Raw genomic sequence first — 21,808 nt, forward strand, 5'->3', positions numbered from 1 at the left:
ACACACACACATCCACATCCACACACTCACAAACACACACACGTACACACACACATCCACACACTCACAAACACACACACGTACAAAAAGACATCCACACACACTCACTCACACACCGCACACATGCACACACATACACACTTGTGCACACATGCTCATACGTATACACAAACGCACACACACACACTCGTGCACGCATGCTCTACGTGTACACACATGCACACATGCACACACATGCTCATACGTGTGCACACATGCACACACACACAGGCACACACACATACACACAGAGGCACACATGCACACACACACAGAGGCACACATGCACACACATACTCGTCCACACATGCTGATATGTGTAAACACACACGGTCGTGCACACAGGCTCATACGCTTAAACACACACACACATGCACACACACACTCGTGCACGCATGCTCTACGTGTACACACACGCACTCATGCACACAGGCTCATACATGTAAACACACACACATACAGACACAGGCACACATGCACACTAGTCATGCTAAATCACACACTTCCGCACACACAAGTATGCACACGCACACACACGCACACACAAGTCTCTTCTGCTCCAGACTAAAGAGGGTCAGTCACTCCGGCCTGCAGGGCCTCTGTGGCCCTGGATCGCCCCAACTCCGTTTACACGTATGAGCATGCTGGGGCGCCGCGCTCACTCTCTCCGGTGACCCCCTTCCTCTCCTGCCCCTCGCGGGGGAGCCTGGCCTCTGCAGCTCTGCCGCTCGCTGGGCGAGGTCTCGGGCGGGCCCCGGCTGTCGGGCTTTCTTCCTCTTCAGCGGTTCACCTAACGGAACGGAAAGCTCTCGGCAGTTTAACAGAAATAGGAAGGGCAGGGAGGTGCTTTACACCGAGGCTGGTGAGGGTGTGGAACATATTGCGGTTTGCCATGTGGTTGAAACTGATACCCTGGTATCTGGCTAGAAATGATTGCTTGTCATCCTCCAGTCAGGAGAGGAGGCGCCTCTTTTAGATAGACTATCACTGCACTGAGAGAGAGAGGGGTTAATACAGACACACTGACTGGACACTCCAGTACATTAACACTGCACTGAGAGAGAGGGGTTAATACAGACACACTGACTGGACACTCCAGTACATTAACACTGCACTGAGAGAGAGAGGGGTTAATACAGACACACTGACTGGACACTCCAGTACATTAACACTGCACTGAGAGAGAGGGGTTCATACAGTACAGACACACTGACTGGACACTCCAGTACATTAACACTGCACTGAGAGAGAGGGGTTAATACAGACACACTGACTGGACACTCCAGTACATTAACACTGCACAGAGAGAGAGAGGGGTTAATACAGACAGACTGACTGGACACTCCAGTACATTAACACTGCACTGAGAGAGAGGGGTTAATACAGACACACTGACTGGACACTCCAGTACATTAACACTGCACAGAGAGAGAGAGGGGTTAATACAGACAGACTGACTGGACACTCCAGTACATTAACACTGCACTGAGAGAGAGGGGTTAATACACACACACTGACTGGACACTCCAGTACATTAACACTGCACTGAGAGAGAGGGGTTAATACAGACACACTGACTGGACACTCCAGTACATTAACACTGCACTGAGAGAGAGAGGGGTTAATACAGACACACTGACTGGACACTACAGTACATTAACTCTGCACTGAGAGAGAGGGGTTAATACAGACACACTGACTGGACACTCCAGTACATTAACACTGCACTGAGAGAGAGGGGTTAATACAGACACACTGACTGGACACTCCAGTACATTAACACTGCACTGAGAGAGAGGGGTTAATACACACACACTGACTGGACACTCCAGTACATTAACACTGCACTGAGAGAGAGGGGTTAATACAGACACACTGACTGGACACTCCAGTACATTAACACTGCACTGAGAGAGAGGGGTTAATACAGACACACTGACTGGACACTCCAGTACATTAACACTGCACTGAGAGAGAGGGGGGTTAATACAGACACACTGACTGGACACTCCAGTACATTAACACTGCACTGAGAGAGAGAGGGGTTAATACAGACACCCTGACTGGACACTCCAGTACATTAACACTGCACTGCATTGCACTGCAGAGGACCAGGTAAAAATACAAATACATTAATGGGAACTGGATGCACTTCCCTACACAGAGGATGGTGGGAGTGTGGAACAAGCTGCCCAGCCATCTTACTGAAGCTGACACCCTGGTTTTGATCAAGACTAAACAGTTGGAGGAGATGCTCAGTGCAATTTGCTTTTGGGGGGGGCTCATCCTGTGTGTGTCCTGTCCTGCTTCTAAACTGCTGTGAACCCTCAGTGACAGTGGGTGGGGCACAGCAGGGTAACGTCTCCTCATCACCAGTCAAAGCCAGAGGGTGCTGCCCAGTGTCCAGTGTGTGTGTGTGTGTGTGTGTGTGCCCTGTGATGGACTGGTGCCCTGTCCAGGGTGTGTGTGTGTCCTGTGATAGACTGGTGTCCTGTTCAGGTTGTGTGTGTGTGTCCTGTGGTGGACAGGTGTGTTGTCCAGGGTGTATGTGTGTATGTGTGTGTGTGTGTCCTGTGATGGACTGGTGTCCTGTCCAGGGTGTGTGTGTGTGTGTGTCCTGTGATGGACTGGTGTCCTGTGCAGGGTGTGTATGTGTGTGTGTGTCCTGTGATGGACTGGTGTCCTGTCCAGGGTGTGTGTGTGTGTGTGTGCCCTGTGATGGACTGGTGTCCTGTCCAGGGTGTGTGTGTGTGTCCGTCCTGTGATGGACTGGTGTCCTGTCCAGGGTGTGTGTGTCCTGTGATGGACTGGTGTCCTGTCCAGGGTGTGTGTGTGTGTCCTGTGATGGACTGGTGTCCTGTCCAGGGTGTGTGTGTGTGTGTCCTGTGATGGACTGCTGTCCTGTCCAGGGTGTGTGTGTGTGTGTGTGCCCTGTGATGGGCTGGTGTCCTGTCCAGGGTGTGTTTGTGTGTGTGTCCTGTGATGGACTGGTGTCCTGTCCAGGGTGTGTTTGTGTGTGTGTCCTGTGATGGACCCTACAGTAGCTGTCGCCCCCGGTCAATCCCTGGAGGTCCCGCTGGGGCGTCTCTCGGGGGGGAGGGGCGGGGGAGAGACGGGCTCAGTGAAACGCTCTCTGTTCCGCTGTTATCGATCGGTCTGCCTGCTCCCCGGGAGACAGAGAGAGGAGAGAAGAGAGGGAAAGAGAGGGAGAGAGGAGAGGAGAGAGAGAGAAAGAGGAGAGAAGAGAGAGAGAAGAGAGGGAGAGAGAGAGAGGAGAGGACGGCCCCCAGGAGATGAAATTTCTACATGAAGAATGAAAGGCAGGCGGACGGGGAGGCAGGATTGTACTGCTGTGAGAAAAGCTGTAAACAGCCCATAAACAGTCAGCCTCCCGAGTCTGTCTCTCGCAGGACCTTGCGGGCGCGATGCGGTACCGGGTCGTGTTCGGCACCCTGGTCGTGTACCTCTGCCTCTCTGCGTCCCGGGCGGCCCCGGCTCCGGCTCCGGACGATTACAGCAAAAGCGTGGTGAGTTTAAACACTTCTGCATTTCTGTGCGTGAGTTATTCGCTCTGTGTCCGGGCGAGCCCGGTCTGTCGCGCTGGGCTGGGCTGGGCTGGGACGGGCGCTCAGGCGGGTGTTACAAAGACACGGCCGGGGCAGCTCACCCACGCGAAACCCCCATCACGGGTGTCCTGGGGCGACTTGGCAGAACCGAACAGGCCTGACCGGACAGGTCGGTTCGGGAAAGCGCCGCTGCGGGTTGATTTCAGCAGTGCGAGCCCAGCGGTTCCGAGCGGTCCGGAATGAAGTCCAAGAGCCTCGCTTGTGCGCTTTGAGCACACCGTTCAGAGGGCGAGAGCATTCAACTTTCAGGAGAAGCTCAAAAACAAACCTCTAAACCCCAGCGATCGCTGTCGTGCCGTGGGGATTTCAGACAAACCAAGAGTCAGCTCCAGTGCCTTCAGACAGTATTCGCCCCCGGTTGGTTATTTCTCGTTCTGCTGTGTTAGATAGACAGATAAGACTTTATTAATCCCGTAGGGAAATTGATGTGTTACAGCAGTCCAGCCCAAGACGAGCAAAAACAGACATCAGAATAGACAAAGTTATACAAAATAAATATAAAATCAATAAATACACGGGCGTGTGCAAGAAATGCCGATCATAGTCGCTGGAAAAACAATAAAATATGTGCAAAATGTGCATAGGTATATGCAGATTGAGTGCACAAAAAGTACAATGGAGCACCATGCTGTCCATAGACGAGCAGATGAAGGGCTGACAGTCCTGGGGCAGCGTCATACACCCTGACAGCCGCCGGGAGGACAGACCTGCGGAAACGTTCCCTTGAACACCGCAGCTGGAGCAGTCAGGTGCTTAAATTAACTTTGTGTTGCAAAGTCAAATTAAAGCATATTTACAGGGGATGGCTTTCCCCCTCCTGTAGAAGTAATTCTCTATAATGTTACAACGAAATAGAGTATTTTGATGTCTTCAGAATTATATTAAAAATAAAAATGACTTAATTGATAAGTATTCACCCCCTTTGTTTTAACAACCTTAATTGGGGGGAGGTATTGAATTATCTTGAGAGATCACACTAAATACGTTAACAAGGTACACCTGTGCTCAATTGCTTGATTGTACAATAAATATCACGGACTGTGAGGTCTCACAACTGAAACATCAGTCCTGTCCTGTCCTGTCCTCACGAAGACCAAGGAGCTGCCCGTGGAACATCGACATGAAGTTGTGAGGAGGAGAAAAGCTGGAGAAGTTGATAAAAAGGTTGGCAAAGCTTTGAACCTTCCCAGGAGCGCCGTGAAGTCCACTGTAACAAAATGGGGAAAAAACATGGCACAACGCGGACACGCCTAAGATCAGGCCGTCCTCCCACACTGAGCAACCGGACAAGAAGGGCAAAGTGCTTCACAGGTCAGGGGGATCCCCTCCACCCCCACCAGTGTGTCCCCCCACCTGGATGAAGCTCCAGTCTGCTCACACACAGCAGCTCTCAGTGGGGAGGAGAGCAGAGTGATGAAGCCAGTTCAGAGAGGGGGGTTATTAGGAGGCCATGATGGGTAAAGACCAGGGGGAAATTTGGCCAGGACACCGGGGTGACACCCCTACTCTTTTCGAGAGACGCCCTGGGATTTTTAATGACCACAGAGAGTCAGGACCTCGGTTTTGTGTCTCATCTGAAGGACGGAGCCTGTTTATAGTATAGTGTCCCCGTCACTATACTGGGGCGTTAGGACCCCCGCAGACCGCAGGGTGAGCGTCCCCTACTGGCCCCACTAAGACCTCTTCCAGCAGCAGCCTCAGCTTTCCCAGAGAAGTGACCCAGAGGCCAGCTACAACACTGACAGAGCTGCAGAGCTCTTTGGCTGAAATGGGAGGAACTGTCCAGATCTCAACAATGTCTTCCGCACTTCCCAGATTCGGCCTCTTTGGGAGAGTGGCTAGAGGGAAGCCAGCTCTGAGAGAGGCCAACATTAAGTCACGCCTGGGGTTTGCTAGAAGCCCTGTGACAAAACCTGAAACCTTTCAGAAGAAACGTCAGTGGTCAGATGAGACTAAAGCTGAGCTCTTTGGCCTGGAAGCAAAGCGCTGTGTTTGGCGCAAACCAGGTACAGCCCAACACCCAGGTATCACCATCCCTACCGTCAAGCATGGTGGTGGCAGCATCGTGCTCTGGGGCTGCTTTTCAGCAGGAGGAACTGGAAATCTTGTTGACGTCAAGGGCAGCATGGATGGAGCCAAATACAGGCAAGTCCTTGAGGAGAACCTGTTTCAGTCAGCCAGAGATCTGCGTTTAGGGCGAAGATTCGTTTTAGATAGATAGATCCATTATTGATCCCGTGAGGGAAATTGCAGTGCAACAGCAGCTTAACACACACAACACAGCCACAGTGTAACAAATGATACAATAATAATACAATACAATACAATCAGTACAGTGAGAAGTGCACTGAGAAGAGTTACTCACAGTCCAGAACACACAAAGGACAAACCAGAACAGAACAGTACACAAAAAAGTCATATTGCACAACATGACTATAAATATAAATCTATTGCACAGGTCCCTGGCATATATTGCACAAAAGAATGACCTCCTGTAGCGCTCCCTGTCGCACCAGGGATGGATCAGTCTATTGCTGAACGTGCTCTTCATTCTCACAAGCCTGTCGTAGAGGGGATGGGAGACGTTGTCCATGATGGCCTCTAGTTTGGACACCATTCTCCTCTCAGCCACTTCCTCCAGGGGGTCCAGGCCAGACCCAGTGACAGAGCTGGCTCCTCTGATGAGCTCATTCAGCCTGTTAGAATCCAACAGGACGATGACCCAAAGCACAAGGCAAAAACTATCAAGGAATGGCTTGGGGAGAAAAAAAGAAGGTTAGTGTTCTGGAATGGCCCAGTCGGAGCCCAGACTTGAATCCAACTGGGAAATCTGTGGGATGACCTGAGAATCGCTGTCCCCCGACGATCTCCATCGAATTTGTCAGAGTTGGAGCAAATTTGCAGCAAAGAATGGGCAAAAATGCCCCAATCTGAATGTGCAAAGCGTATTGACTGGGGGGGTTGAACACTTTTATAAATGAGATATGTCAGTCTTTCATTCCGGAGAAACGAGTGTTCCTGAATAAAAAATATATTTTTGGGTTCATAAATGTGTTTAATGTATTGTGTTATTAAAAGGGAGACAAAAATATTTCAACGTGCTAAAATCTGGGAGGTGTAACAGGAACGAAATGAGAAGAAATTCAAGGGGGTGAATACTTTCTGAAGGCACTGTAATTAGCAGCTGCAAGCCGTTTGGCGGTTAGCAGCTGATGGAGTCTGGCTGTAATTGATGTTGAGAGAGGCCCGTTGTGATTCTGAGGGTTTTGAATTCTGGACTCCCCATGCTGATTGAGTAAGAGCAAGACCAGGTCACCTTAATTGTAGTGGATTGTGAAATAATCTATCCCAGCAAGACACTGGCACAAGGCGGATTACATCCTGGACAGGACACCAGTCCATCACAGGACACACACAGACACACCCTGGACAGGACACCAGTCCATCACAGGACACACACACAGACACACCCTGCACAGGACACCAGTCCATCACAGGACACACACACACACCCTGGACAGGACACCAGTCCATCACTGGACACACACACACACCCTGGACAGGACACCAGTCCATCACTGGACACACACATAAACACACCCTGCACAGGACACCAGTCCATCACAGGACACACACACACACCCTGGACAGGACACCAGTCCATCACAGGACACACACACAGACACACCCTGGACAGGACACCAGTCCATCACAGGACACACACACAGACACACCCTGCACAGGACACCAGTCCATCACAGGACACACACACACACCCTGGACAGGACACCAGTCCATCACTGGACACACACACACACCCTGGACAGGACACCAGTCCATCACTGGACACACACATAAACACACCCTGCACAGGACACCAGTCCATCACAGGACACACACACACACCCTGGACAGGACACCAGTCCATCACAGGACACACACACACAGACCTGTGGACCTGAACCACCAGACCAGCTGTCCCCCTGGTGTAACAAGACTGGACCTGAACCACCGGACCCGCTAACTGGAACAATGCTAATGTTGACCCAGGAGAACACGGGGCTGCGCAGGTGAACACTAGACTGCGCAGGACAACACCAGGCTACGCAGGAGAACCGAGGGCTGCGCAGGACCGGCAGACAGTGGGTGGGCATGGGAGCAGGAAGAGAGCTTGGGCCCCTCTCTCGGGGTCGTGACCCTCAGCAGGTGCTTGTGCAGGAAAGGGAAGTGTGGTGTTCTTGAACAGGAAACTTTCCAGATGACTGTTTGTTCTTGGCTGCTCTTCTGTGTGTTTGCGGGGGGAGGAGGGCGTGGGTGAGTAAACAGCTCAGAGGAAGGAAGAAAAATCGTTGCAGCTTTAATAATAATTTAATAATTGCTTACACTTATATAGCGCTTTTCTGGACACTCCACTCAAAGTGCTTTTCTGGGGACTCTCCTCCACCACCACCACCAGTGTGCAGCCCCACCTGGATGATGCGACGGCAGCCATAGTGCGCCAGAACACTCACCACACATCAGCTCTCAGTGGGGAGGAGAGCAGAGTAATGTAGCCAGTTCAGAGATGGGGATTATTAGGAGGCCATGATGGGTAAAGACCAGGGGGAAATTTGGCCAGGACACCGGGGTGACACCCTGACTCTTCGCCCTGGGATTTTTAATAACCACAGAGTCAGGACCTCGGTTTTACGTCTCATCCAAAGGACGGCACCTGTTTACAGTATAGTTTCCCCGTCACTATACTGGGGCATTAGGACCCACATGGACCGCAGGGTGAGCGCCCCCTGCTGGCCCCACTAACACCTCTTCCAGCAGCAACCTTAGTTTTTCCCAGGAGTCTCCCATCCAGGCACTGACCAGGCTCACACCTGCTTAGCTTCAGTGGGTTGCCAGTTGTGAGTTGCAGGGTGATATGGCTGCTGGCTTTGCAGTTAGGTCATCCTTTCTTCCTCGAAGCCCCCTCTCTGTCTCTTGCTCTGACTCACTGCCAGTCTGCTCAGGCCTGTTCCGCCTGTCGGGCCAGCGCCCGGGCCTCCAGTGCTCCGATGGGCCAGTCGGGGAGGGAGGTGGCGCAAGCTCAGAGCTGAGTGTTCCCCGTCCCTGGGACCGACTGTACCTGCTGGGCGTGAAGACCTCTCCTCCACCATGTGACCTCCTCCCTGATCGACCTGCCCCGGGTAGCTCGCCCCCTGCTGATTGGCCTGTCGCGGTCAGCCGACCCCCTGGCTGCTGATTGGCCTGTCGCAGTCAGCTGACCCCCTGGCTGCTGATTGGCTGGCATCTGAAACGTCAGAGTTCCACGCCGCACCGTGACTGGTCAGACTCGCACCTCTTCTCTGTCGGGAGGAGCTCCTGCACACTTCCCTGTGGGCTGAGCCTTTCTCAGTGCTCCCCCGGGATTGACTGAGGGCCTGCGTAGCTGTACCCTCATTGGCTGTGTGTTTCTGCCCCTTGCGCAGGATTGGCTGAGCCGGTACGGGTACCTTCCGCCGCCCGACCCGCGGACGGGGCAGCTGCAGACGAAAGAGGGGATAGAGAAGGCTCTGAGGGTGATGCAAAGATTCGGCGGCATCAAAGAGACAGGCCGACTGGGTACGTCTCTGTCTGTCCGACTTCCTGCCTGTCCGGTGGAAGAACACAATCAAGGTCACAGGTGGAAAGAGGCTGTTTGACTCCATCTGGCCCATGTGGTAGTTTGTAGCTTATTAATCCCAGGATCTCAACTATTTAATGAGAGAAGCCAGGGTTATCAGCTCCAGCAACATGGCTGGGCAGCTTGTTCCACACCCCCACCAGTGTGTCTGTATGAACCCCTCTCTCTCAGTGCAGTGTTAATGTACTGGAGTGTCCAGTCAGTGTGTCTGTATTAACCCCTCTCTCTCAGTGCAGTGTTAATGTACTGGAGTGTCCAGTCAGTGTGTCTGTATTAACCCCTCTCCCTCTCAGTGCAGTGTTAATGTACTGGAGTGTCCAGTCAGTGTGTCTGTATTAACCCCTCTCTCTCTCAGTGCAGTGTTAATGTACTGGAGTGTCCAGTCAGTGTGTCTGTATTAACCCCTCTCTATCAGTGCAGTGTTAATGTACTGGAGTGTCCAGTCAGTGTGTCTGTATTAACCCCTCTCTCTCAGTGCAGTGTTAATGTACTGGAGTGTCCAGTCAGTGTGTCTGTATGAACCCCTCTCTCTCAGTGCAGTGTTAATGTACTGGAGTGTCCAGTCAGTGTGTCTGTATTAACCCCTCTCTCTCAGTGCAGTGTTAATGTACTGTAGAGTCCAGTCAGTGTGTCTGTATTAACCTCTCTCTCTCAGTGCAGTGTTAATGTACTGGAGTGTCCAGTCAGTGTGTCTGTATTAACCCCTCTCCCTCTCAGTGCAGTGTTAATGTACTGGAGTGTCCAGTCAGTGTGTCTGTATTAACCCCTCTCTCTCTCAGTGCAGTGTTAATGTACTGGAGTGTCCAGTCAGTGTGTCTGTATTAACCCCTCTCTATCAGTGCAGTGTTAATGTACTGGAGTGTCCAGTCAGTGTGTCTGTATTAACCCCTCTCTCTCAGTGCAGTGTTAATGTACTGGAGTGTCCAGTCAGTGTGTCTGTATGAACCCCTCTCTCTCAGTGCAGTGTTAATGTACTGGAGTGTCCAGTCAGTGTGTCTGTATTAACCCCTCTCTCTCAGTGCAGTGTTAATGTACTGGAGTGTCCAGTCAGGGTGTCTGTATTAACCCCTCTCTCTCTCAGTGCAGTGTTAATGTACGGGAGTGTCCAGTCAGTGTGTCTGTATTAACCCCTCTCTCTCAGTGCAGTGTTAATGTACTGGAGTGTCCCTCTCTCTCTCAGACTCTGAGACACTGCTGCTGATGAAGAAACCCCGCTGTTCTCTCCCTGACATAATTGGCACTGCGGAGCTGTTGAGGAGGAGGAAGAGATATGCTCTCAGCGGGGAAGTGTGGAGTCGCACCCAGCTCACCTGGAGGTCTGTGTCTTGGTCTGAATATCTGCCTGCTGGAGTGTCGCTGTCTCACTGTTTCTCTGTTGGGGACAAAGACGTGTCTCTGTCTGAATGTCTGTCTGACTGCTAGAATGTCACTGTCTCATTGTTTCTCTGTTGGGGACAAAGACATTCGGGACATTGGTGGGATTCTTCCACATGGAAAACACTGGTAAAAACACAAGGAATTGAGCTGCTGCTGATGAAGATGTATGTGGGTGTAATAACACAACACTGCCCCCTAGTGGAAAGTGGACTGCCTCCCTCTCCCAGTGTCTCTCCCTCACTTTGTGAAGTATCCCCATCAGGACAGTCCGCTCAGGTGCTCTGTAAGAGCTGTGGCTGATGGCAATAAACTCTCACTCTCCTCTCTCACAGTCCGCATTTCGTAGAGAAATGGGCCGACTGGAAAGCCGATTTACAAGGTGCGACTTTCTTCCCTTATCCCTCCCTCTTTCATGATTAAAATCTGGTAACACACTAAAGACAAAACCCACACAACAATCTGGTCCATGAAGAGGGAGAAGAAAGCCCCGAGAAGGGTTATATTCATGTATTTTGGAGGCGCTGATCCACAATCCCCCTGTCACACGCCTGTGTTTCCTGCACTGTCCTCCTGCCCCGTATGGGCTCTAGTGGACAGGAGAGAGACGTCAGTTCCAAATCCTCTCAAGCACGGCCCAAAGGCTACAATCACAGAGGGGCCACAGATCTGCAGAGGCCATTCCGATTGATGCCCGTTTAACGATCCCGAGATCGCTGCTCGAGACCCCTGTTAAAACACAGTGTATCAGAGAGTCACAGCAAGTCGTTTTCACTGTAGCCACAAGTGGCACTGAGGCAAAGCAGATACAGACGTTCTAAGAGGACACGTGGGCGGAGCGGTGGCACTGTGGCTCAGGATCTGAGCCTGTGGCTGGGAGGTTGCCAGTTCAAATCCCGCGGCCAGCAGAGGAATCCTACTCCGCTGGGCCCCTGAGCAAGGCCCGTCACCCCAGCTGCTCCAGAGGTGCTGTATAAATGGCTGACCCTGCGCTCTGACCCCCAGCTCCTCTCTCCCTGTCTGTGTGTCTCATGGAGAGCAAGCTGGTGTCTGCGAAAAGACAAATTCCTAATGCAAGAGATTGTATATGGCCAATAAAGTGATCTGATCTGACATGGTGCGCATTCCAGTTTACAGGCCATTGAGGCAGTGAATGAGAAGGGAATCACCCCACAACCGAATATAAGGAGAGAGCAAGGGTATCCACAGGGTGTCTCTGGCAATCTGGATGGCATCAGATGTACTCAGACCCAGCAGGCCTTATTGTGTTTGGAGGCAGCATAGAAAGAAAGCACAGTGTGTCAGTGGAGCAATGTAGAACCTCCCACGCCCCCCATGCCACGCCCACATCACGCTTTAGACACGCCCTCCCCCACTACACCCAGGTCACCGTCTTGCCACGCCCACAACACACCCCGTATGCTACGCCCCCTCCGGGCTGACATCACTCGTGTCTGAGAGTTTCTGTGTAGCGGACAGTTCTTTCCAGACCCTATGCGGAAGACACAATCCGGGGTAGTGAGGAAACACTGGGAAGAAAAGCCATGTAGGAAAAGGGAATGAATACGGGAGGGCGTGTCCAAAGTGCGCAGGTGTCCAGGGGGAGTCCGGGGCGAACAATCCAGAGGTAATCCAAAGGGGAAATCCAAACACAGGCAAAGTCCAAAGCTGGGCTTACAGACAGGATAAAAACAGGAACAGAAACTTAAAAACATGCCGGAGTCAGGCGATTACAGGTCCCGGACTCGCACGATATGGGAATCAATGCAGAGCCCCGAACTGAGGAGGAGGGACTACAGTCATGACATTCTGATCCCGAGAGTCTGCTCCAGCTGTGCTCTCCTCCACTGGACTGGACCCCGGAGGAGAGGTAGCAGGACTCTGCCACCTGAGCTCCGGGCTGGGAATCACACTTTCTTTCTCTTCCCCCCCCTTCCCTCCCTCCTTCTCTCCTCACTGTGTTTCTCCCCCGCTGCCACCTCTGTCTCTCTCTCTCTCTCAGGGTGGACAACTATCCCGACATCGCTCAGAGCCCCACTCTCCGTGCTGATACGGTGAGGACTCTCATGCATTTGGCCCTGCAGGTCTGGGCCAAAGTCACGCCCCTGCAGTTCCGCGAGCTGACAGCTGGGGGCGCCAGCGAGGAGCCCGACATCCACATCACGTTCAGCAGCTCCTACCACCAGGACGGTTACCCGTTCGACGGCCCGGGGGGTACGCTGGCTCATGCCTTCTTCCCCGGAGAGCACCCCGTCTCTGGGGACACGCACTTCGATGACCAAGAGTCTTGGACTTACGCAGGTGAGCAGCTGATTAATGAAAATCAGCCTTCATTCCACTGGCTGACTGCTCGTCAGCAGGTGTTTCTGTGAACAGATATTCTTGTCAGACTCCCATCGACACTAACAGAGTAGTTTAAGTCACTCCAGGCCAGGCAGTCAGTGTGTCTGTATTAACCCCTCTCTCTCAGTGCAGTGTTAATGTACTGGAGTGTCCAGTCAGTGTGTCTGTATTAACCCCTCTCTCTCTCTCAGTGCAGTGTTAATGTACTGGAGTGTCCAGTCAGTGTGTCTGTATGAACCCCTCTCTCTCAGTGCAGTGTTAATGTACTGGAGTGTCCAGTCAGTGTGTCTGTATTAACCTCTCTCTCTCAGTGCAGTGTTAATGTACTGGAGTGTCCAGTCAGTGTGTCTGTATTAACCTCTCTCTCTCAGTGCAGTGTTAATGTACTGGAGTGTCCAGTCAGTGTGTCTGTATTAACCCCTCTCTCTCGGTGCAGTGTTAATGTACTGGAGTGTCCAGTCAGTGTGTCTGTATTAACCCCCCTCTCTCTCAGATCCTCAGGGTACAGACCTGTTCACAGTGGCTATCCATGAGTTTGGTCACGCACTGGGTCTCTCACACTCCTCCTCTACCAACTCTATCATGGCGCCTTACTACCAGGGCCCCGTTGGGAGACCGGAGGATTATGTACTGCCCGGTGATGACACCCAGGGCATCCAGCAGCTCTATGGTAGCTCTCTCACTCTCACTCTCCTTCACTCTCACACTCTCACACTCCTTCACTCTCTTACTCTCACTCTCTCACTCTCCTTCACTCTGATACTCTCACTCTCCTTCACCCTCTCACTCTCACTCTCCTTCACTCTCTCACTCTCCTTCACTCTCTCACTCTCACTCTCCTTCACTCTCACACTCTCACTCTCCTTCACTCTGATACTCCCACTCTCCTTCACTCTCCTTCACTCTTATCCTCTCACTCTCCTTAACTCTCAAACTCTCACTCTCCTTCACTCTGATACTCTCACTCTCCTTCACTCTCTCACTCTCCTTCACTCTGATACTCTCACTCTCCTTCACTCTCTCACTCTCAATCTCCTTCAGTCTCCTTCACTCTCACTCTCCTTCAGTCTCCTTCACTCTCACTCTCCTTCACTCTCCTTCACTCTCACCCTCTCACTCTCCCTGTGTGTCTCAGGAAAGAAGAAAGGTGTGACCGTTTCACCCCCAGACGCCCAGCCAACTCGCTCTGTACCCCGACTTCCCTCCCCACCGCCTCGCAGGCCAACCAGATAGTGAGTCTGTCCGCCTGTCTGTGAGCCTGCCTGTCTCCATCTGTCTGTCTCTGTCTCCACGTGTCTGTCTGTGAGCCTGCCTGTCTCCATCTGTCTGTCTCTGCCTCCACGTGTCTGTCTGTGAGCCTGCCTGTCTCCATCTGTCTGTCTCTGTCTCCAGGTGTCTGTCTGTGAGCCTGCCTGTCTCCATCTGTCTGTCTCTGTCTCCACGTGTCTGTCTGTGAGCCTGCCTGTCTCCATCTGTCTGTCTCTGTCTCCACGTGTCTGTCTGTGAGCCTGCCTGTCTCCATCTGTCTGTCTCTGTCTCCACGTGCCTGTCTGTGAGCCTGCCTGTCTCCATCTTTCCTGTCCATGTGTCCTGTCTCTGTGTCCATCTTTCTGTCTGTAAGTCTGCCTGCATTCTCAAGTCTGTGTGTGTGTCTCAGTCTGGCTGAGTCCATCCGTCTATGTCCATGTGACTTTTTTTTCTGTATCTGTCCAGATTTCGATCTGTGTGTTGTAAGGGACATTATTGGCGTGAAACTGAACTGAATTGTTCAGTATAATTTCATTCTGAACTTTTACCTTGTAATGTATAAAACACAATGGTCGATTTCTCTTCTCTGGGTTTGACAGAGAAGACAGTGGCCCCACTCCGAATGAGTACATTTGTCTGTTACTTACTACAGACCACTGACACTGAACACAACACTACAAAAGTTGCAAAATAACATTTTGTGAATTTGTGTCTATTTGCCTGCAGGAGGGGGACTTGACCCCTTTTCCAATAATAATAATAATAATAATAATAATAATAATAATAATAATAATAATAATAATATAGTTATCTTCTTGACTCTCCACTCAGAGCTCTTTATAGGTCAGGGGGATCCCCTCCACCCCCACCAGTGTGTCCCCCCACCTGGATGAAGCTCCAGTCTGCTCACACACAGCAGCTCTCAGTGGGGAGGAGAGCAGAGTGATGGAGCCAGTTCAGAGAGGGGGGTTATTAGGAGGCCATGATGGGTAAAGACCAGGGGAGATTTGGCCAGGACACCAGGGTGACAACCCTACTCTATTTGAGAAACACCCTGAGATTTTTAATGACCACAGAGAGTCAGAACCTCGGTTTTACGTCTCATCTGAAGGATGGAGCCTTTTTAACAGTAGAGTGTCACTATACTGGGGCATCAGGACCCCCACAGACTGCAGGGTGAGCGCCCCCTACTGGCCCCACTAACACCTCTTCCAGCAGCAGCCTCAGCTTTCCCAGGAGTCTCCCCTCCAGGTACTGGCCAGGCTCACTCTGCTGAGCTCCAGTGCTGAGCTGCAGGGGGATACAACCGCTGACCTACAGGGGGTCCTTCCAAAGCCCTGCAGGTGGCGCCCCCTGGCGGTGGTCCTGTCATCCTTCACCTTTTTTTTCCTTTCCCACACGAGGCGCAGGGGGGTTGATGAACCCCCAGACGTTGTGAATCAAGCCCACCACTCAGACCCCCTCAGCGCTGCCAGGGGCTTTTCATCACATGAATCGCCAGATACACATCTGGAGCTGACCCCTCTAACACTTTGATTGCAACACAGGAGACGGGACCAAATAACTGGACACAGAGCTGTCCAGTGTCCACCTGTCTGTCTGTCTACCTGTCCCGGTATCTGTCGGTGTCTCTGTGTCCGTGTGTCCATCTGTCTCTGTGTCCGTGTCCATCTTCATTTCTGTCTGTCCACACGTTTGTGACTGCCGGTGTTACTCTCTCTGTCACCATCTCATTTGTGTCTCCCTGTCTCTTTAAGTCAGTCTGTCCTCACGCTGTGTCTCCCAGACACACAAAGCCCTCCGTGTCTTCTCCCCCAGTGCCGTCACCGGCAGGCCTGAGCTCCCTAACGAACTGACTCCCCCAACAAAGCTCCGCTCTTCAGCTGTTTCTGCCAGCTGCTTATGTAAAAAATAGGCCAGTGCTGCCCTCCAGTGGTGAAGTTTCTGGACTCATTCGATCAGCATGAGATGATGACGATGACCTTTCCTGTCCCCTCTGTCTCACAGTCCCGGGCCAGCGTTTCCAGACCGATGTGCTGGAGGATTTGATGCTGTGGCCAACATCCGAGGAGAGGTCTTCTTCTTCAAGGGTCAGCGCTGATCTAACTCTGATATAACTCTGAGCTGAGCACGTCTGTTGGTCTAAAACTAGGATGTTCAGTGTGTCTGTATTAACCCCTCTCTCTCAGTGCAGTGTTAATGTACTGGAGTGTCCAGTCAGTGTGTCTGTATTAATCCCTCTCTCTCTCAGTGCAGTGTTAATGTACTGGAGTGTCCAGTCAGTGTGTCTGTATTAATCCCTCTCTCTCTCAGTGCAGTGTTAATGTACTGGAGTGTCCAGTCAGTGTGTCTGTATTAATCCCTCTCTCTCTCAGTGCAGTGTTAATGTACTGGAGTGTCCAGTCAGTGTGTCTTGTTTGACTTCTCTCTCTTTCTCCTTCTCTCTCAGGCCAGTATTTCTGGCGTATCCAGCGGTCCGGCTCTCTGGTGTCCTTGTCTCCAGCACTAGTGTCCAATTTCTGGCACGGTCTCCCGGCAAGGTTTGCCCGCATTGACGCGGTGTACGAGAGAATGACCGACTCCCACATCATCTTCTTCATCGGTCAGTTGAGCGCTGCTCTGCACTGCTCTGTCCTTGTTTTCTATATCTGGTCCCGCGCCCCAGTAATTCGTGGATAATGCATTCCGTCTTTGTTCATGTTTGAGATATTGCCGTAGGATTGAGCCCCCTGAATGCACATATTACTTAGATATATAAATTTTGCCAGCAGCCCTGTCACCCTGCAACTCTCAGCTGGCACCCCAGTGGAGCTCCGCAATGTGAGCCTGGTCAGTACCTGGAGGGGAGACTCCTGGGAGAGCTGAGGCTGCTGCTGGGAGAGGTGTTATTGGGACCAGTAGGAGGCGCTCACCCTGTGGTCTGCGGGGGTCCTGATGCCCCAGTATAGTGACGGGGACACTAGACTGTAAACAGGCGCCGTCCTTCGGATGAGACGTAAAACCAAGGTCCTGACTCTCTGTGGTCATTAAAAATCCCAGGGCGTCTCTCGAAAAGAGTAGGGGTGTCACCCCGGTGTCCTGGCCAAATTTCCCCCTGGTCTTTACCCATCATGGCCTCCTAATAACCCCCCTCTCTGAACTGGCTTCATCACTCTGCTCTCCTCCCCACTGAGAGCTGCTGTGTGTGAGCAGACTGGAGCTTCATCCAGGTGGGGGGACACACTGGAGGGGGTGGAGGGGATCCCCCTGACCTGTGAAGAGCTCTGAGTGGAGAGTCCAGAAAAGCGCTGTAGAAGTGCAATGAATTATTATTTTACTATTTAGTCTTCCATGTTATAATCCATGCTGTACAGAGAAATGGGCTAACAGTAAACCCAGCCTGGTAATCGGTCTCTCTGTATTAACACACTCCCTCTCAGGCGCTCAGTACTGGGTGTTTAAGGACACCAGGGCACTGGATGGTTACCCCCGGCCTGTGTCGGACTGGGGCTTGCCAGCAGGGGGCAGCGGAGTGACCGCAGCTTTCGTGTGGGCGCACAATGGCAAGACCTACCTCTTCCGGGAGAAGGAATTCTGGCGTTACGATGACCGGGAAGGAAGAGTGGACCCCGGTTACCCCAAATCTGCTTCTCTCTGGAGCGGGGTACCCTCTGACCCTGATGACATCATCACCTGGGAAGAAGGTAAAGTCATCGTGTCACCTGTAATGACATCATAAGTGACAGGTGTGTCATTCCTTGCAAAGGCGAGGGAGGTTCAGTTGGCATCAGTCACAGTGTGCTCAGAGTGTAGAGTATTGAGATCAGTCACAGTGTGCTCAGAGTGTAGAGTATTGAGATCAGTCACAGTGTGCTCAGAGTGTAGAGTATTGAGATCAGTCACAGTGTGCTCAGAGTGTAGAGTATTGAGATCAGTCACAGTGTGCTCAGAGTGTAGAGTATTGAGATCAGTCACAGTGTGCTCAGAGTGTAGAGTATTGAGATCAGTCACAGTGTGCTCAGAGTGTAGAGTATTGAGATCAGTCACAGTGTGCTCAGAGTGTAGAGTATTGAGATCAGTCACAGTGTGCTCACGGTGTAGAGTATTGAGATCAGTCACAGTGTGCTCACGGTGTAGAGTATTGAGATCAGTCACAGTGTGCTCAGGGTGTAGAGTACTGAGATCAGTCACAGTGTGCTCAGGGTGTAGAGTATTGAGATCAGTCGCAGTGTGCTCACGGTGTAGAGTACTGAGATCAGTCACAGTGTGCTCAGAGTGTAGAGTATTGAGATCAGTTGCAGTGTGCTCACGGTGTAGGGTATTGAGATCAGTGACAGTGTGCTCAGAGTGTAGAGTATTGAGATCAGTCGTGGTGTGCTCACGGTGTAGAGTATTGAGATCAGTTGCTCATGGTGTAGTGCTCACAGTGTAGAGAACATTGCACTACACCGAACCACATCAGTATGATCAGTCATGGCCTGCTTATGGTCTAGTGGAATTGAGATCAGTTTGGCACCTGTAGCAGTTAACCAAACAAACAAATTATTTTCCCACAGACTTCTGAGGACACAAGAATTTAACAAACCTATGTATATATATCAAAGAGTCTAATACTGCCCTCTTGTGATGATGTTTGAAATGAAATTTTCCAGCTTTTTATCAGTATCAAGTAACTTGAACGATTCTGTCCCTTACCTTGCCTCCTCCTCACCCTTACTTCCCCAACCCGGTCTCAGTCTCTCATAGTGCCATTTCTCTCCTTCTCCCGCCTTTAGGCGATGCCTACTTTTTCAAGGAAAACCGGTACTGGGTACAGCAGAAAGGGGGGCTGAACCAAGAGGCAACCACTCCCAGATCGGTGGCCGTGGATTGGATGAGATGCGCCCCGCCCCCCTCGCCCAGCCAACCACCTGTCAGGTCTGATCCCAAAGGGCGGGACTGCATCTGCAACCTCGGCAACAGTGGGGTGGGGCTAACTCCCAAGGTGGTCTCTCACTGGCTGTTTCTGCTGCCCGTCTCCTTGCTCGCCCACCTCACTTCCTTTTTCTGCTACTGAAGCTCAAGCTGCCGAAATCAAAGAGGAGACGCCCCCATGTGGAGAGCAGGTCGGGCTTCACAGGTCCTGGACGGGGCTCTGCTGCTAGGTTTCGGGAATTCGGGATGGCCCGGGACGGACCTGCATGAAGGCGTGCCTCCTGTCTCCCACTTCCTGTCCCTCCCCTCACTTCCTGTCTCCGCTTGGGCGCGGTTGCTCGAGAGGTCCCCAGTGGGACCTTTCCCGATTCCAGGCAGCGCATGGCACGCAGGGGAGGGGACTGGTGGTGGGGAGGGTTCTGGGCTCTGGCGCAGACCGGAGTAGACGCTGGAGTCTGGTCCCGGGTTCCGATCTCGGACTCCAGAGGCATTCGTCTCTGGGAAAGCCGCGGGGTTTGGAAAGCTACGCCAGTGTTTTCTTTCTTCCTAAACGAGTCGGTTGGTGCTCTTGACTTATTTATTTCCGTGCCCGGAGAGTTCTGGGTTGTGCAGCCTGGGGTGCAGAATCTCAGCTCGCAGCTTTCCATGTTGTTCTTTTTTTTTAAGTGCCTTGTTGTTTTGTATTTTCATTTTGGAATAAACACCAAAGTGGGTCTTCTTGTGCGACTGTGTTTATTCGCTGGATAAAGTACTTTTGTACTTTCACTCCTGGGTTTAATTTACTGACCAGATCTGCGTCTCTATCTCTCTCTGCGTATTTCCAACACAGTGGGGGGGGGTCAGAGCGCAGGGTCAGGCATTTATACAGCATCCCTGGAACAGTTGGGGTGAAGGGCCTTGCTCAGGGGCCCAACGGAGTAGGATTCCTCTGCCGGCCGTGGGATTCGAACCGGTAACCTTCTAGCCAGAGCTACAGGCGCAGATCCTTAGCCACAGTGCCACCGATCTGCCCCTGAAAGGGACCCCATTCCTGCTCCCCCCAGGCGATCCACCTAACCAGACGTTTCTCTGGGAGGAGACACCCAAAAGTCAGGGGGGAACATGCAAACTCCACCCAGACAGTTCCCATAACAGCACAGTCAAACAGCGTCAGGGCATCTGCAGTGACCGGGGGCCCGAAGTTTGACCCCCCACCTCCCGCGGCACAGTGCTCCCTGTGCCAGCACCCGGGAGCATCAGTCGGGATTCCTGGTCCAGGTGAAAGATCGCCCCCTACTGGTCCACCAACACCACTAACAGAAACAACCAGTGGAGGTCTCCAATCCCAGTACTGGGTCACAGCACGAGGGGTGGATGCTGCTGAGAGGTGACAGCGTGTATGATAATGATGATGAAACAAGGCAGAGTTGGTGACTCCGTGTCTGCGCCCTAAGGACTGCTTCCTCGGGGCTTAAATACTGCAAGAGGGGGCCTGGCGGGGTTGAGGGCCCCGAGGAGCCCCCGGCACGGGTGGGCCGCGCGGTGGTATTGCTGAAGTTCACGCGGCGGCGCTGGAGCGTGCCGGGGCAGTGCCGCTCTTTCGTGAGTAATAAAGACAGCTCCCGGGGGCGCCAGTCCTAGGAGAGTGCTGAGGTGAATGGGAGGCACTGACTTTTTGTTGAGATGCAGTTTTGATCATGAACAAGCTCCCAATCAGGCTCTCTGATTTTCATCGGCACGTACTCTGTTACTGGGCAGTGGAGCACCTTTAGCACCAGACTGCTCCAGCTGCGGTGTTCAAGGGAACGTTTCCGCTGGTCTCTCCTCCCGGCGGCTGTCAGGGTGTATGACGCTGCCCTAGGCGAGGACTGTCAGCCCTTCATCTGCTCGTCTATGGACAGCATGGTGCTCCATTGTGCTTTTTGTACACTCAATCTGTATAAACCTATGCACGTTTTGCACAAATTTTATTGTTTTAACAGTGACTTTTGCACATACCTATGTATTTTTATGTATTTATTTTATATAACTTTGTTTTTGTTTGTCTTGGGCTGGACTGCTGTAACACATCAATTTCCCTACGGGACCAATCAAGTCTTATCTATCATATACTGGGAATTCTGATAGAACCATAGGCTCCCCTCATAGTAGTATTATACGGAAAAACAGATATATCTTGCTAAGGAAGACCATATTTCATGAATCCTGGTTAAATAAGAGTATTTGGTCAGTCGTGCATTTATTGGGGGCTAATGGAGAGTTTTATAAATATGGGGATTTTGTTCAAAGATCTGACATTGGATGTAAACCAAAGCAATTTAATGAAATGATAGATGCAATCCCAACTGCTCCTCTTGCTTTGGTAGAAATGTCCACATCTTGTGATGCTATATTTCCCCTACGACCTGAGGTCAGAACTGGAATCTACGATATTTTAGAAAGGAAGTTTAATAAGACGTACATCCGAACAATTATGGCTGAAACAGTCTCCCTTCATCAAGGAGAAGGTACTTTTTGATGATGGGGACGACGATTCTCTTATTGTTGCTGGAACTGAATACGTTACTCCCCCCACTCCGCCAAAATCATTTTAAAATACCGAACAACATATCCAAGGAATTTCTGAGAAAAAAAGGTTAAACTGACTGCAACA

The 21,808-nt window shown here is 51.7% G+C and overlaps 1 protein-coding gene across 1 annotated transcript; it reads left to right on the forward strand.

The window, feature by feature from the left end:
* Window positions 1-3,166: 3,166 nt before the first annotated feature.
* On the forward strand, window positions 3,167-19,889 carry mmp25a (matrix metallopeptidase 25a). Its single transcript, XM_088637429.1, has 10 exons — window positions 3,167-3,566; window positions 9,125-9,257; window positions 10,499-10,634; window positions 12,695-12,993; window positions 13,529-13,705; window positions 14,171-14,267; window positions 16,291-16,373; window positions 16,733-16,885; window positions 17,703-17,966; window positions 19,038-19,889. Exons 1-10 carry the CDS (start codon window positions 3,465-3,467, stop codon window positions 19,316-19,318), a joined length of 1,725 nt encoding a protein of 574 aa, XP_088493555.1. The 5' UTR covers window positions 3,167-3,464; the 3' UTR covers window positions 19,319-19,889.
* Window positions 19,890-21,808: the final 1,919 nt, after the last annotated feature.

This window comes from Lepisosteus platostomus, chromosome 6, assembly GCF_059453375.1.
Source record: "Lepisosteus platostomus isolate fLepPlt1 chromosome 6, fLepPlt1.hap1, whole genome shotgun sequence".
NCBI lineage: Eukaryota > Metazoa > Chordata > Actinopteri > Semionotiformes > Lepisosteidae > Lepisosteus > Lepisosteus platostomus.